At 43.3% G+C, this 17,249-nt stretch overlaps 1 protein-coding gene across 3 annotated transcripts in view; it reads left to right on the forward strand.

Moving 5' to 3' along the window:
* The window catches only part of SLC2A13 (solute carrier family 2 member 13), a 141,882-nt gene that overhangs the window by 59,980 nt on the left and 64,653 nt on the right, over positions 1-17,249 (forward strand). For all 3 annotated transcript variants that reach the window (XM_087722341.1, XM_087722340.1, XM_087722339.1), the window contains exon 7: positions 16,636-16,761. In XM_087722341.1, coding sequence (XP_087578467.1) covers positions 16,636-16,761 — 126 coding nt within the window. The remainder of the gene's footprint in view (positions 1-16,635; positions 16,762-17,249) is intronic.

Consider the following 17,249-nt stretch of genomic DNA (forward strand, 5'->3'; position numbering starts at 1 on the left):
GAATAGGAATTAGAATAGGAATAGAATAGAATGGGAATAGGAATGGAATAGGAATAGGATAGGAATAGAATAAAATACAGTAGAATCGGAATAGAATAAGAATTAGAATAGGAATAGAATGGAATAGAATAGAATACAGTAGACTAGGAATAGAATAGGAATTAGAATTAGAATAGGAATAGAATAGAATGGGAATAGGAATGGAATAGGAATAGGATAGGAATAGAATAAAATACAGTAGAATAGGAATAGAATAAGAATTAGAATAGGAATAGAATGGGAATGGGAATGGGAATAGGAATAGGATAGGAATAGAATAGAGTAGAATAGGAATAGGAATAGGAATAGAATAGGAATAGAATAGAATTCAACAGTATACAATAGAACAGGAATAGAATAGAATAGGAATAAGACTAGGAATAGAATGGGAATGGGAATGGAATGGGAATAGGAATAGGATAGGAATAGAATAGAATAGAATACAGTAGAATAGGAATTAGAATAGGAATAGAATAGGAATTAGAATAGGAATAGAATAGAATGGGAATGGAATGAGAATAGGATAGGAATAGAATAAAATACAGTAGAAATAGGAATAGAATAAGAATAGAATAGGAATAGAATGGGAATGGGAATAGGAATAGGATAGGAATAGAATAGAGTAGAATAGGAATAGGAATAGGAATAGAATAGGAATAGAATAGAATTCAACAGTATACAATAGAACAGGAATAGAATAGAATAGGAATAAGACTAGGAATAGAATGGGAATGGGAATGGAATGGGAATAGGATAGGAATAGAATAGAATAGAATACAGTAGACTAGGAATAGAATAGGAATTAGAATAGGAATAGAATAGAATGGGAATAGGAATGGAATAGGAATAGGATAGGAATAGAATAAAATACAGTAGAATCGGAATAGAATAAGAATTAGAATAGGAATAGAATGGGAATAGGAATAGGATAGGAATAGAATAGAATACAGTAGACTAGGAATAGAATAGGAATTAGAATAGGAATAGAATAGAATGGGAATAGGAATGGAATAGGAATAGGATAGGAATGGAATAGGAATAGGATAGGAATAGAATAAAATACAGTAGAATAGGAATAGAATAGAATAGGAATAAGACTAGGAATAGAATGGGAATGGAATGGGAATAGGAATAGGATAGGAATAGAATAGAATAGAATACAGTAGAATAGGAATTAGAATAGGAATAGAATAGGAATAGAATAGAATGGGAATGGAATGAGAATAGGATAGGAATAGAATAGAATAGCATAGAATAGAATACAGTAGACTAGGAATAGAATAGGAATTAGAATAGGAATAGAATAGAATAGGAGTGGGGATAGGAATGGAATGGGAATAGGAATGGAATAGAATAGGAATAGGATAGGAATAGAATAAAATACAGTAGAATAGGAATAGAATAGGAATAGAATAGGAATTAGAATAGGAATAGAATGGGAATGGAATAGGAATAGAAATAGAGTAGAATAGGAATAGAACAGGAATAGGAATAGAATATGAATAGAATAGAATTCAATAGTATACAATAAACAGGAATAAGAATAGGAATAGAATGGAATAGAATAGAGTAGAGTAGAATTCTTCATTGGCCAAGCGTGATTGGACACACAAGGAATTTGTCTTTGGTGCATAAGCTCTCAGTGTACCTAAAAGACAAGATACATTCATCAAGAATCATCAGGTACAACACTTAATGATAGTCATAGGGTACAAATAAGCAATCAAATCATACTAAGAAACAATCAATATCAATCGTGAGGATACAAGCGACAAAGTTGCAGTCCTGCAGTCATAAGTGGGAGGAGATGGGTGATAGGAACGATGAGAAGACTAATAGTAATGCAGCCTTAGTCAATGGCTTGACAATGGTGAGGGAATTATTTGTTTAGCGGAGCGATGGCATTCGGGGGAAAACTGTCCTTGTGTCTAGTTGTCTTGGTGTGCAGTGCTCTATAGCGTTGTTTTGAGGGTAGGAGTTGAAACAATTGATGCCCAGGATGTTGAGGGGGTCTGTAGATATTTTCACGGCCCTCTTTTTGACTCGTGCAGCGTGCAGGTCCTCGATGGAAGGCAAGTTAGCAGCCATTGATTTTTCTGCAGTTCTGATTTACAATTAGTCAAGCATTTCGGGCGCAGACCTCCCGAAGGATTCATCGTTTTCTGGAAGTGACGAATCCAGTCTTGTTATCTCTTTGAATATTTTAATTGGCACTATTCAGATATTAGAAAAACATACCCTAATTATTATTTCTTTCCACAGTGAAGGTAGCAACAGCACAAGAGTATTGTTTTAACCTCTTTTAACCTAATACTCACAACTGCCGTTTTTGGTTCAGTAGTTACAAAACTGTTTAATAGAATTTTTTTTGTAGACGATTCCTAAATAGTTCCAGATAACAGAGTAATTCTTTAACCATGTTCATCTTTTGTCTTCGCTTAATTTCTCCTCTCATGTTATTGCTGTTCCGTGAATTTTTCTCCCCCGCAAACATACTGAGAATATTATGTTATTCTCTCAGCTAGTTCCTTCCGTGACCCGACAAAAGCGCGAATGTCAAAAGCGCGCCGACAAAACCGTGGCGCTAAAACCACGATGTCAAAAGCGCGCCGAGAACAGCGCGCCGACAGAAGCGCGATTTAAGTTAAGGTAAGGTTTAGGGTTAGGTTTAGGGTTAGGCTTAGGGTTAGGTTTAGGGTTAGGTTTAGGGTTATTTTTAGGGTTATGTTACAGCGCGCTTCTGTCGGCGCGCTCATTCGTCGGCGTGGTTTTGTCGGTGCGCTTTTGTCACCGCGGTTTAGTCAGGCGCACTTTTGTTGTTCGCAAGTGGCTTTTATAGTCTGGAGAGGAGCCTAATGACCACCAGCTGAGTACAATCACCTCCTGTAATTGCGTAATTGTTCGTGACGCCTAGTAGCTCTTCGATGGCATGCATCCAGGAACAACTCACTACTGGCTTCCAGCTCACTCTCCCTTGTCTCCTCCCCACTGGTCCAAGGCTCAGGTGCCTCCTGGTGGCCAACCAGCCTCTCTGCGCCCTGCTCGGAGTCGGAACCCTGTCCAGGGTCCTCCAGAGCCGACTCAGAGGGCCCCTTGCTGTCGGAGCCTGGTGGCAGCTCCAACGGCTCCTGCTGGGCCACAGCAGAGTAAGATGGGAGTAACAATGCCTATATCTCGTGTGCACATTAACTGGCCAGTTTATCCAAGTAGTATTGATTGAATGTGTTAAATTAGGAGGCCGTGCATTCGATCCGAGGTAGAGGCAGATATATTTCTCTCTCTCTCAGCACAATGAGAATATATCTGCTGAATAGAACTCCGCATTGGCAACAGGAAGGGCATCTGGCCAGCAAACATACAGCGCAATTCAGTTGCCCAGACTCCCCCCCCACAGGGGATTAAAGTGTCGTTAAAAGAGGATGATGATAAACGAATGTAGTCTACAAAATTCCATGATATCTTTTTAAAGGAACGCTTAGTATATAATTCTCACGTTGTGCTCCTTGTGTCCTTCATTACTAAATGAAGCTCGAAAACAGAATCAACAGCCAGGTGATAAGTTGGTTGCATAATTTAGGAAAGCAATTTCATGCCTGCGTTTTGTTCCAACGGAGGCTGTTTTAAGGGCAAATTGCAGGCATCTCTCAGATGTGAACTCTTTAATGGTAAACACCGTCTACAGATGATTAAAAGTTCCTTTAAGTCCAATTACGGAGCAGATCAACAGATTAAGACTGAAAACCTAATGGATCTGCAAAAATTGTTGAAATTACATCCGTAACATCAGCTCGCAACATGCGTAAATATGATTTTAGTTTGCCCGCCCATTAATGCAGTAGAAAGGGACAGAAATAATGCTTGAATTTGAGCTACGCCAAGGCGATTATTTTTCATTGGATGGAATTAAGCCTTGGTATTACTAAATATGGGCTGTACAATGTATTGATAATATAACACATAATAGGAAAAATCGGTACATGCATAAGACAGTCATTACTAAAATATGCTGAAATTCAGCTTGAGCAAAAACAAAAACACCATCATCACATACAGCATGTCGTTTGGTTACAAGTGTTTTAACATTTATCATTCTTATACATTTATTATTTCATTTAATAGGTTATAATATACAGTTTGGATTGCTTTGTTTACCATCCCTTCCTCCTGTTATAATACCATCTTATTTTCCCTTTCTTTTCTCCCTTCCTCCCTTCTCTACTTTCTTCCTTCCTGCTCTCCTTTCCCTTCCTTCTTCCTGTACCTTTCCCCTACTCCTGCTCTTCCTCATCCCCTTTCTACCCTCTCTCCATCCTTTTCTCTCCCTTCCATCTTCCTTTCCTTTCCCTTTCCTTTCTCCCTCCCTCCTTTCTCTACTTTCCTCCTTCCTCCTCTCCTTCCCCTTCCTTCTTCCCGTACCTTTCTCCTACTCCTGCTCTTCCTCTTCCTACCCTCTCTCCTCCGCTTTCTCTCCTTTCCATCCTCCTCTCCCTTCCCTTCTTTCTTTTCACCCTCTCTCCCTTCTCTACTTTCTTCCTTCCTCCTTTCCTTCCCCTTCCTTCTTCCCCTACCTCTCCTTTGCTCCTACTCTTCCTCTTTCCCTTTCTACCCTCTCTCCTTCCTTTTCTCTCCCTTCCATCTTCCTTTCCTTTCCCTTTCCTTTCTCCCTCCCTCCCTTCTCTACTTTCCTCCTTCCTCCTCTCCTTCCCCTTCCTTCTTCCCGTACCTTTCTCCTACTCCTGCTCTTCCTCATCCCCTTCCTACCCTCTCTCCTTCTCTTTCTCTCCTTCCCATCCTCCTCTCCTTACCTCTTTCTTTTCACCCTCTCTCCCTTCTCTACTTTCTTCCTTCCTCCTCCCCTTCCCCTTCCTTCTTCCCTTACGTCTCCTTTGCTCCTACTCTTCCTCTTTCCCTTCCTACCCTCTCTCCTTCCTTTTCTCTCCCTTCCCTTTCCCTTTCTCCCTCCCTCCTCTACTTCCTTCCTTCCTCCTCCCCTTCCCCTTCCTTCTTCCCTTACGTCTCCTTTGCTCCTACTCTTCCTCTTTCCCTTCCTACCCTCTCTCCTTCCTTTTCTCTCCCTTCCATCTTCCTTTCCTTTTGATGCTTTTGAATTTGAAGTAACGATTTTGATATAATATCTCCATGATATAAATGAGTGGTTGTTGAATCAACATGGTCTTCTTACTAAGGAATTTCTCCCAGGAGAAAAACATGGGCTGCTTCTGGGTACCTTACAGTAGTGGCCAAAATTGTGGAATGGTCTCATCACTCCAAATAACACTGCCCCATTGATCCTCTGTCCAGGTAACATGGGTTTTAGCCAGTGATGAAATTCATTTTTTTTTACTACCGGTTCTGTGGGCGTGGCTTGGTGGGCATGGCAGGGGAAGGATACTGCAAAATCTCCATTCCCACCCCACTCTGGGGCCAGTCAGAGGTGGCTTTTGCCGGTTCTTCGAACCACTCAAAATTTCCGCTACCGGTTCTCCGAACTACTCAAAATTTCCGCTACCAGTTCTCTGAACTACTCAAAATTTCCGCTACCAGTTCTCCGAACTACTCAAAATTTCCGCTACCAGTTCTCTGAACTACTCAAAATTTCTGCTACTGGTCCTCCGAACTACTCAAAATTTCCGCTACCGTTTCTCCGAACTACTCAAAATTTCCACTACCGGTTCTCTGAACTACTCAAAATTTCCGCTACCAGTTCTCCGAACTACTCAAAATTTCCGCTACCGTTTCTCCGAACTACTCAAAATTTCTGCTACCGGTTCTCCAAACCACTCAAAATTTCCACTACCGGTTCTCTGAACTACTCAAAATTTCCGCTACCAGTTCTCCGAACTACTCAAAATTTCCGCTACCAGTTCTCTGAACTACTCAAAATTTCTGCTACTGGTCCTCCGAACTACTCAAAATTTCCGCTACCGTTTCTCCGAACTACTCAAAATTTCCACTACCGGTTCTCTGAACTACTCAAAATTTCCGCTACCAGTTCTCCGAACTACTCAAAATTTCCGCTACCGTTTCTCCAAACCACTCAAAATTTCCACTACCGGTTCTCTGAACTACTCAAAATTTCCGCTACCAGTTCTCCGAACTACTCAAAATTTCCACTACCGGTTCTCTGAACTACTCAAAATTTCTGCTACTGGTCCTCCGAACTACTCAAAATTTCCGCTACCGGTTCTCCAAACTAGTCAAAATTTCCGCTACTGGTTCTCCAGAACCTGCTGGATTTCACTCCTGGTTTTAGCCCAGTTTAATCTTTTCAACCTTTGTTTGAGAGATAAAAGTGTCTTTTTTCATGGAATTCTAGATTTTAGGCCAAATTCCTGCAGTCTGCGCCAAACAGTCCCTGCACTCAACTTCACATTGCATTGCGCCATTTCACCTTGTATACACCCAGATGGTTTTCTTCTGTCACCTAGGCACGGTCTCTTAATTCTTCTATCATCACTTGCTGTTGTGCCCCTTTTCTTTACCTGTGTGGTTTTGTAGTGACTGAGTCTCCTTATACCTCTTCAAAAATTTAGAAATGCTACCTTTGGTGAAGTTTCCACCCATTATTCTTCTAATTTCTTCATAACTGTAGCCTTGTTCGGTTAACAGTACTATTTTACATTGCTTTTTGGGAAACTGTCAACACTCTGCACCAGTACTTTTTTTTTTTTTTACGTTTTACAAGCTCACTGTCAACCTGTAAAGTGTTGCCATGACTACTATCAAGTGGCATAGAGAAGGGAGGAGAATTCCATGCATACTTTTGGTCAGAGTCATGTCTCATATTCCTTGCAGCTGGCATGTGAATGCTCATGACCATAACCTGCCGTAGCACCTTGTTGGTGAATGTGATTTATGACCAAGGCAGAGAGGAGGGGACACGGGGGTAGAGTTCAGATGCCATTAAGTGTAAATCAGTTTCAGCTCCACAGAAGAACATGCCGAGATGTTGATCCTAATAAATGAATTGTGTTTTTTTTTAACTTTGTCTCGAGGCTGGTAAATTAATTAGGTCATCTCTTGGGAACTTCACACTCACTAAATGAAAGAAAAGGGAAAAAACCCAACCAACTTGATAGTGATCACATAACACACTGACAAATGTCCTCCTCTCAGTTTCAATGCATGACATCGATAACTGAATCCTACTGTGATCTGATTGGTTCATTGCCAAAACAAGATGACACCTGATTGGCTCTTTAAACGCTCATGCTCATTGGCTACAATCAGATGAAGGAAACATCAGGAGGCCATTTTCGCGGGCAGAGCACTCAGGCGACCACAGGTGCCCCTGACATGAGGGACGTTGAGCTGGCGACACCCACCCTGGCCACTCCCACTCTGGCCACTCCCACCCTGGCCACTCCCACCCTGGCCCCCAAGATCAAACCCAAACCCTCAACGAAATAGAGTTTGACACCCCTGTTGTAGGTAGTCTTCAACGTACAACCACAATTGAGCCCAAAATTTGTGTCGTTAAGCGAGGCCATTGTTGAGTGAATTTTGCCCCATTTTACGACCTTTTTTTGGCATACTTGTTAAGTGAATCACTGCCGTTGTTAAGTTAGCAACCGGATTGTGAAATGAATGTGATTTCCCCGTTGGCTTTGCCTGGTCTCAAAAGGGGCACCGCAACCGTCATACATACAAGATTCTGAATTTTGATTGCACAAACATGGGAATGCTGAAATGGTTGTGAGCATGAAAACGGCCGTAAGTCATTTTTTTCAGAGAGAAAATTAGAGAAAATAAGGACTGGGGGGGGGGAGATGGGGGGGGACAAGTTAGCAGTATCCTAGTATTTGAGGGGCTGTCACAAAGAATAGAACTGTGGTGGTGAACCTTTAACACGCTTGCCACAGGTGGCACATGGAGCCATTTGTTAGGGCACGCGAGGCATTGACTTGTCGGCTTCAGCACGCATGTGTGCGCTGGCCAGATTACTTCGGCCTTCATTTTCGGCTGTTTTTCAAGGCTCCAGAGGGCAAAAAATGGCCTTACAGGTAACCAGGAAGTCCATTCCTGAACTTTGACGTCTGGGTTGCCCACAGGGCCATTTTTTGCCCTCCGGAGCCTTCAGGAGGCTTCTCTGAAGGCTCCAGGATCGGGCATGTATGCACAGGGAGTGTGTGTGTGTGTGTGAGGCGTGCATGCACGTGGGGGGGGCGCATGTGCATGCACGTGGGGGGTGTGTGTCACACACATAGAATTATGGATGTGGGCATGCCCACGCACGCCCGCCCCTGTTGGCACGCGATGGCAAAAAGATTAGCCATCCCTGGAATAGAAGGTCAACTTATTTTCCAAAGCACCGAAAGGCAAGGCAAGAAGCAATGGGTGGGAACTAATCAAGGAGAGAAGCAACCTAGAACTAAGGAGAAATTTCCTGACAGTGAGAACAATTAACCAGTGGAACCACTTGCCTCCAGAAGTTGTGAATGCCCCAACACTGGAAGTCTTTAAGATGATGTTGGAGAGACATTTGTCTGAAACGGTATAGGGTTTCCTGCCTAGGCAGGGGGTTGGACTAGAAGACCGCCAAGCACTGTTCCCTCTAAGGTGCGCGCCTGCGCGGCCGCGCACATGGAAAGAAATCCCCGCGCAGGACTTTTCAACTCCCGCGCAGAGATTTCTTTCATAGCAAACGTGGGGAAGTCCTTTGCAGGCAGCTAGAACTGGCCGCCCGCAAAGGACCTCCCCAGAGGAATCTCATGTCCTGCAGCCCAAACTTTCTCCTCCCAGCAACTTGGCCTGTTGGATACACTTGTGGCGGGGGAAGAATGGGCTGGGTGGGCTGGCTGGCTGGGGAGGGGGGAGCCCTTTAAAGCCCTGCTGCCGCGTCTTCCCAGCAAGACTTCCTTTCGGCTCGCCGTTTCCCTTGCCTGCCTTAACCAAAGCTTGGCGCCCCGCCTCTGCTTTCGCTCTCCCTCCCTCAGCTGTGCAGCAGCAGCAGCTCTCAGCCTAGGGCGTCACGCAGGCTGTGGAAGGAGGGGGAGGAGGAGGGAACCAAAGAGAGGATTTTAGGGGCCTGCGCCCCACAGACAGGACCGTCCTTGCGCCTCAAGCCGCGTTTCTTCGTGCAAAGCCCTTCGGGCGTCAGGCGGAGCTCTCGGGTTGCCCAAACCAGTTCCTCCCAGGTTCAAAACTATGGAGGGAGGAACTGGATTGGGCAACCCGCGCTCACACACACACATACACACAGAGAGAGATTCGGCTGCGTCCGGCTCAGTTGCAAAAAGCCCAGAAAAGGAAGTCGGTCGGGGGCAGAGGAGGGGGGGGAGACCCGTCGGAGAAACCGACGGTCCCGAGGCCGGAGGAGGGGGGTTCTTCCCCAGACAGGGCTCCCCAGGAGAGGGCGAGGCACCCCTCCCCCATCTCCCTACTGTCAATGTTGCACAGGAGGGCTGTTTCTATCTCGGTGCTTTCATGGAGAGTCAGCGAGAGATCCAAGCCATCCAGCGAAGGCAGACTGCTGTTTAGTAAGAATGTTTTAAATATTGCATTTCAGCTTATTTGTCATGGATTGGTGATCAACCTACTTGCAAATACAAATTCTTTTTCATATGGCGTGCTGGTGCTCTGCAGATTTTATTTGATTTTAGAAAAAGAAAATAAAGGCTTCTTGGTCCACCTGGACCGGAAAGTCAAAATCCAGAAAATTAACCTTGTTTAGGAAAGTTTTGCACTGATGGAAAAATAGTGTTTTCCAGTGAAAGTTTTTTCCCTACTTTTCCTTGTTTGCTTTTTTGGCCTCTATTCCTTCTCTCCTCTCCTCTTTTCTTTCTTCCTTTTTTCTTCCTTTTTTCTTTCCTTCCTTCCTTCCTTCTTTCTTCCTTTCCTCTTTCTCTCTCTTTCTTTTTTCTGCCTCTTTTTCTTATCCTCCCACCCTCCTCTCCCCTTTCTTTTTCTCTTTCTCCTCTTTCCTTTTTTGTCTCTCCCTCTGTCTCTGTTTCTCTCTCCCTCTCCCTTCTTTCCTTCCTCCCTTCTTTCCTCTCCCCTCTTTGTTTGCTTCTTTAAGTGCTCCAATTGCTAATCTACATCAGTTGGTAATTTATTCATAACTTGCTAAATCACTGCAGACTATTGGATAGTAAGGGGGAAAGTATAGTCCTCAACTTACAACAGTTCACTTAATGACTAAAGCTACATCAGCACTGAAAAAAGTGAATTACAGCTGTTCTTCACACATGATCATTGCAGCATCCCCATGGTCATAGGATCAAAATTTGGATCTTTGGCAACTGCCTCATATTTATGACGGTTGCAGTGTCCTGGGGTCACCTTTTGCAACCATCTGCCAAGGAAAGTCAGTAGGAAAGTCAGACTGACTTAACAACCAGGTTACTGATTTAACCGCAGTGATTCACTTAACTGTAGCAAGAAAGGTTGTAAAATGGGGCAAAACTCACTTAACAAATGTCTCATTTAGCAATAGAAACTTTGGGCTCAATTATGGTCGTAGATTGAGGACTACCTGTATAGGGAGATTTCTTTACTTAATGGATATTTACATGGTAGAATTGAGTTTCAAATAACACTAATTTCGTTGTCTTGGGTGACATCTATGAAAAAAATCCAGGTGCTCAGGTATGAAAATGTGCTGCTCAAACACTATACTTTTCCGCTCACACTGAAAAAAAATTAGAGGGAACATTGCTGCCAAGGTCCCTTCCAGCTCTGTATTCTGAGTTCTAAAAACATATTTTATCATGAAAAGATTAAGGTTTAAAAAAAAATGAAGGATTTGATCCAGAGACCTTCAGAAGTAACCTTACAAGGCCCACGCAGGCCATTTTCCCTTGCTCTAATCAACATGTAATTAGAATTTGATTGGGAAGTTCATGTCGTAGAGCTGAAGGCTGACTTGGTAATAAATTCTGAAATTAGCTAAGCAGTGAAATCCGTTTTGGGGGTGCCACACTTAACCTAGCTTTTAGCATGTTTCTCTTTATTACATTTCTAGTTTAATTTAAAATGCCGGAGGGGTGGCAGGCCAGTTTTCAACACAAAAGAGAGTTTACGCACCTGATATTTTAGAAATAAATACGAAACTCTCCTCTTTTTTTTTTTTTAAAGAAGAAGAAAAAGATAATATTTTTCAATATCCTTCGGAGAAATTCAGATCCGACAATCACAGCATGGATAAAATCCAGGTGCTTCAAGGCCAATTCAAGGAACACTGGAAATAACTCTTTTATCATTCCAGAGAGTCCCAAAAGATTTGAAATATGAAACGCACAAAGGCAGAAACTGAAAGCTTTCTAAATTAAAGAAAGCGGAGTGATTGCAATGGTGAAAAAAATCTGTAAAGATTCCCAGTCATCCAGGTCGTGATTTTCCCAAAGGAGCTTTTTTCAGGAGGCAACTGAACTTTCCTTTTTTTTCTCTGGAAGACATTTCACTTCTCATCCCAGAAGCTTCTTCAGCTCTGGCTGGATGGTGGGGAATGGAAGGATTTATATTCCTTGCAGACAGCTGGTCATTTGCATCCTTTTTAGAGAGTCGTTGAGGCCACTTGGAGGTTTATCTGTGACCTCAGAGTCTCCAGACTTTGAACTATACAGTTTGGGATGAGCACCCTTGGAATGGTGTGGGAGAAGGAATAGATTCCCAGAGGAAAAATTGCAGACTGCAGGAACCATTTGCACCACTCAGGTGACCTTAAGGACAGAGATAAAACCTCCAAGTGGCCTCAAAGACCCTCTAAAAAAGGATGCAAATGACCAGCTGTCTGCAAGGAGTATAAATCCTTCTATTCTTCCACCATCCAACCAGAGCTGAAGAAGCTTCTTGGATGAGAAGCAAAATGTCTTCAAAGAGAAATAAATAAATCTCCGGGTGGCCTCAATGACTCCCTAAAAGGATGCAAATGACCAGCTGTCTGCAAGGAGTATAAATCCTTTAATTCCCCCACCATCCAGTCAGAGCTGAAGAAGCTTCTTGGATGAGAAGCAAAATGTCTTCAAAGAGAAAGAAAGAAACCTCCAAGTGGCCTCAATGACTCCCTAAAAGGATGCAAATGACCAGCTGTCTCCAAGGAATATAAATCCTTCTGTTCTCCCACCATCCAGTCAGAGCTGAAGAAGCTTCTTGGATGAGAATTGAAATGTCTTCAAAGAGAAAGAAAGAAACCTCCAAGTGGCCTCAAGGACTCTCTGAAAGGATGCAAATGACCAGCTATCTCCAAGGAGTATAAATCCTTCTATTCTCCTACCATCCAGCCAGAGCTGAAGAAGCTTCTTGGATGAGAAGCAAAATGTCTTCAAAGAGAAATAAATAAATCTCCAGGTGGCCTCAATGACTCCCTAAAAGGATGCAAATGACCAGCTGTCTCCAAGGAGTATAAATCCTTCCATCCTCCACCATCCAGTCAGAGCTGAAGAAGCTTCTTGGATGAGTAGCGAAATGTCTTCAGAAGAAAAAAAACAAGAAAGTCCAATTGACTCCTGAAAAAAACACGTTTGGGATTGCAATAGCTGTTTTCTAAAAGACCGGATGTATTCCCGTAACTTCCCCATCCCGTCCTCCTGTTATTATTCCCTTCTTGGTTTTCTCTGCTTCTGTCGGCTCAAAAGAAGACAGCCGAAAATATTTGCTAAAGCTGGATTTGTTATTAAGCAGGTTTTGCCATCCAGAACTCCCGTACCTCATAGACGGTGCAGGCTTTGTGCTTGAAATACTAAATATTTTTTTTTTTAACAAGCAGTGGGAACTCTCTGCTTGGCATCTGCTTCTCAATATTTGTTAAAAGACTTGGGAGTAAATCCTGTTCAGGCACCACGGCTTCAATTAATTTTAATTGCATTCCACAGTTCCTTCTTTCATTAATATTTATTTAGTACAAGTGTCGCTTTCATAATTGGAATATCATTTTTCTTCAGGTTTCCAAACCCCCCCCCCTCTTTTCCACAGCATGCTTTCTGAAAAATCTTCCAAACCTCTGTTGTTGGAAGGCATTTCTCTCTTATCATTTTATGCCTTGGGTAAGGCCATACTTGGAGTGCTGCATTCAGTTTTGGTCGCCACGATGTAGAAAAGATCTGGAGACTCTAGAAAGAGTGCAGAGAAGAGCAAGAAAGAGGATTAGGGGACTGGAGGCTAAAACATATGAAGAACGGTTGCAGGAACTGGGTAGGTCTAGTTTAATGAAAAGAAGGACTAGGGGAGACATGATAGCAGTCTTCCAATATCTCAGGGGTTGCCCCAAAGAAGAGAGAGTTGAGCTATTCTCCAAAGCATCCGAGAAGAATCAACGGATAGAAATTGGGAGGACCAACCTAGAACAAAGGAGGAATTTCCTGACAGTGAGAACAACTTGGAGTCAAAGAAATCCAATCCTCCTTGAGAGGTTTCACCCTCCCTCCTCTCCTTCCTTCCTTCCAATATCTCAGGGGTTGCCCCAAAGAAGAGGGAGTCAAACTATTCTCCAAGGCACCTGAGGGTAGGACAAGAAGCAATGGGTAGAAACTAATCAAGGAGAGAAGCAACTAGAACTGAGGAGAAATTTCCTGACAGTGAGAACAATTAATCAGTGGAACAGAAGTTGCCTCCAGAAGTTGTGAATGCCCCAACACTGGAAGTCTTTAAGAAGATGTTGGATAGCCATTTGTCTGAAACGGTATAGGGTTTCCTGCCTAGGCAGGGGGTTGGACTAGAAGACCTCCAAGGTCCCTTCCAACTCTGCTATTGTATTGTATTGTATTTTTTCTATACTTCCGGGAAGTAACATTTAGATCTGCCCTTTTAATGTGATTCACCCCCCCCCCCTTTTCCCGGTAATTCTCTATCCGCTTATTAAGTGAGCTAAAAGGACTTTGAAGGAATCCATTATTTCATATATTAATTGGAATAAAGTTGTTCTTTTGTTTCGATTCAGCGTTTTTGATGTAACATCAAAGATCTATTTAAATCTAAATGTGGTATGGTTTTAAGAATACATGTAGCATCTTAATTTTATTTATTTATATGGCATCTTTATTATTTTTACCAATAACTCAAGGCAGTAAACTTATCCAACACATTTTCCTCCTTCTATTTTTCCCCACAACAAACCTGTGGGGTGGGAAAAGAGAGAATAACTGGCCCTGCTGTCTTTCAAGTCTGAGGCGGGACTAGAACTCAAAGTCTCCAGGTGATTGGCCCAAAGTGAGTCACCTGGTTTTCATGGCTGAGGCAGGACTTGAACTCAACGCCTCTTGCTTTGTAGCCTGGTGCCTTAACCACTAGGCCAAGCTGGCTCTCTTAAAAACATAGGTGTTCTGATCCTTAGAAAGCAAGAAGCAGTTAGCAATAGCAGTTAGACTTATATACCGCTTCATAGGGCTTTCAGCCCTCTCTAAGCGGTTTACAGAGTCAGCATATTGCCCCCAACAACAATCTGGGTCCTCATTTCACCCACCTCGGAAGGATGGAAGGCTGAGTCAACCTTGAGCCTGGTGGGATTTGAACCGCTGAACTGCAGATAACAGTCAGCTGAAGTGGCCTGCAGTACTGCACCCTAACCACTGCACCACCTTGGCTCAAAGTCTTGATCCCAACAAAACCTCTTTCATTTACATGACTGTGAATTCCTTTCATTCACAGTCAGCAAGGCTTAGCAAACAGTCTTTCTAAGGAATATTTATCCACACGAACCTTATCTCGTTCGGAGCACTGCCAGATTACTAGTTTCCAAACACAGGACAAAACTTGACACAGAGTCTCTTATAATCACAGACAGATCGTTCCACTATTGACATGACCGAATGAATGGTTTCCTGGGAAAGCCCCCTCCCCGTTCACTCCTTTTTTGTTTCCCATGGGAGGGGCCAATCACCTCCAAGGTGTGGCTTTACTCCCCGGTTGACCCTGCTTTTTTAGTTGTTCTTGTCTTCCGGCAGCTCTGCGCACGCGCACGCTGGGAACAGGCTCCAGCTGTTCCTCTGCCTCACTGCTGTCTAACTCCCTCTCTGCCTCCGATGCAGAGCCCTCGTCTGAGCTTTCCTCAGCCCCCCGGACTGGCCATGTTCCTCCCCAACCTCACTGTCCGATTCTGCTGCTAGCTCCACTGGCTGCCAGCGGGCCACAACACTGGGTCTGTTTTTTTCAGGGAGAGCATCTCGTCTTCTGCCACTCCAATTTTGCGATATGGTTCCTCAGGACTTCCTCTTTAGCTAGGCCGCTATATTTTCATTACCATATTGTTCGGAGTATAAGACGCTCTGAAGTATAAGACACACCTAGCTTTTGGGGAGGAAAACAAGGGGAAAATATCTGCCTCCCAGCTATTTGCCTCCTTACAGCAAACAGTATAGATAATATACACCGTAGTGTTATATTTCAGACTATACTTGTACAGATGCTGTTAAAATTGATGTAGCTTTCTGGAAGTATACGTTATTCTCTGCTATTTAAAAGAATAGCATTTTTTAAAACAATAGCACTGGGCTTCTTCAGATCAAGCATTTATTTTAAAAAGCTTCTTCATTTTGTTAAGTTGTCTAGAACAATAATAAAGCAGTCTTTAAAAAATAAGTCTATAATCATTTGAACATTCTATAGGCATTCATAGTTGTTGACGTGCCTCCTTGCGGCAAACAGCCTGATTAGCACAAGAAAAAAAAATCTCCCTCTGCCTCCCAGTCAATTTGCCTTGCGGAACAAACAGCAAGTTTCACTTTCAATTTCTCCCGATCATCAGCTGTTTCAGGCTGCAGGGATTGCTGTAGCCTATTGCAGCTTTCTGCAAGCCCCATTTTCCCCATTTGCTGCAAGGAGGTAAATTGCTGGGAGGCAGAGGCCAAAGGGTGCGTGACCCGTCAAAACCGCGATCGACTAAACCGCGTCGCTGACGTCATCAACAGGGCGACAACAGCCAGCGCGGAGAAAGAAGGGCGCTTTAAATAGCGCTTTGAAAGCAAGCTGATTCAACATAAGGTAAGGGTTAGGTTTAGGGTTAGGTTTAGGTTTAGGGTTAGCTTTTGGGTTAGGTTAAGGTTAGGGTTAGGTTAAGGGTTAGGGTTAGGTTTAGGGTTAGGTTAAGGGTTAGGATTAGGTTTAGGATTAGGTTTAGGTTAAGGGTTAGGTTTAGGGTTAGGTTAAGGGTTAGGATTAGGTTTAGGATTAGGTTTAGGATTAGGTTTAGGTTAAGGGTTAGGTTTAGGGTTAGGGTTAGGTTTAGGGGGGTTAGGTTTAGGTTTAGGGGTTAATTTTAGGTTTAAGGTTTACAGTGTGCTTCTGTCTCCGCACTGTTGTTGCCCTGTTGATGACGTCAGCGATGCGGTTTAGTCGGGCGCGGTTTTGTCGGTGAACCAAAGGGTAGGGGGGCGGTGAGTGGGTGGGGCTACATTCAGTGTATAAGACGCACCTAAATTTTCACCCTCTTTTAGGAGGGAAAAAGGTGCATCTTATACTCTGAAAAATAGGGTAAGTAATTAATGGTTTTCAAAGAAAAACCAGAAAGTCCAGTTGCCTTTTGAAAAAAAAATCACCTTTGGCACGTCTTGAGATTCTAGCTTGCCCTTTTGAGAAGCCAGCTAACTCCCACTCTTGTTTAATTAACACTTCTCTTAAAAAAAAACCCAGCTTATTCCAATGACTTTTCCTTCTTCGTTTCAGCAATTGTAACGGCTGCATGCTGGATCCCAGATGTGGGTTTTGCTACAAACTGAACAAGTCCAGCGTCATCGAATCCTCTTGCGCTCCGATTAACAAGAACTCGACAATGGAAGCCGCGTGGGGCAGGCAAGTTGCTTTTCTGTGGCTTACTTTTGAAAGGGATTCTTTAGAAAGTAACGCCGCTGATAACGTTAGTTTTCTGGATAATACTTATCACTTTTTTTTATGAGAAAAGGAATTCTCTGGTGGCAGAGTGGTTAGAATGAAGTATTGCAGGCTACTTCTGCTGACTGCCAGCTGCCAGCAGTTCGATCGCGACAGGCTAAAGATTGACTCAGCCTTCCGTCCTTCCGAGGTGGGTAAAATGAGGACCCAGATTGGTGGGGGCAATAGGATGACTCTGTAAACTGCTTAGAGAGGGCTGTCAAGCACGGTAAAACGGTATATACATTTTAAGTGCTACTGCGATTCCTCCCTCCCTCTTATACCCTTTCTCATTCCTGCTGGCGCAGTGATGAGAATGCAGTGTTGCAGGCTAATTCTGCTGACTGCCAGGAGGTCAATCCTAACTGGCTCAAGGTTGACTCAGCCTTCTGTCCTTCTGAGGTCGGTCA

This window comes from Thamnophis sirtalis, unplaced genomic scaffold, assembly GCF_051295495.1.
Source record: "Thamnophis sirtalis isolate CommonGarterSnake01/CBP01778 unplaced genomic scaffold, rThaSir2_p1.2 scaffold_9, whole genome shotgun sequence".
NCBI classification, from domain to species: domain Eukaryota; kingdom Metazoa; phylum Chordata; class Lepidosauria; order Squamata; family Natricidae; genus Thamnophis; species Thamnophis sirtalis.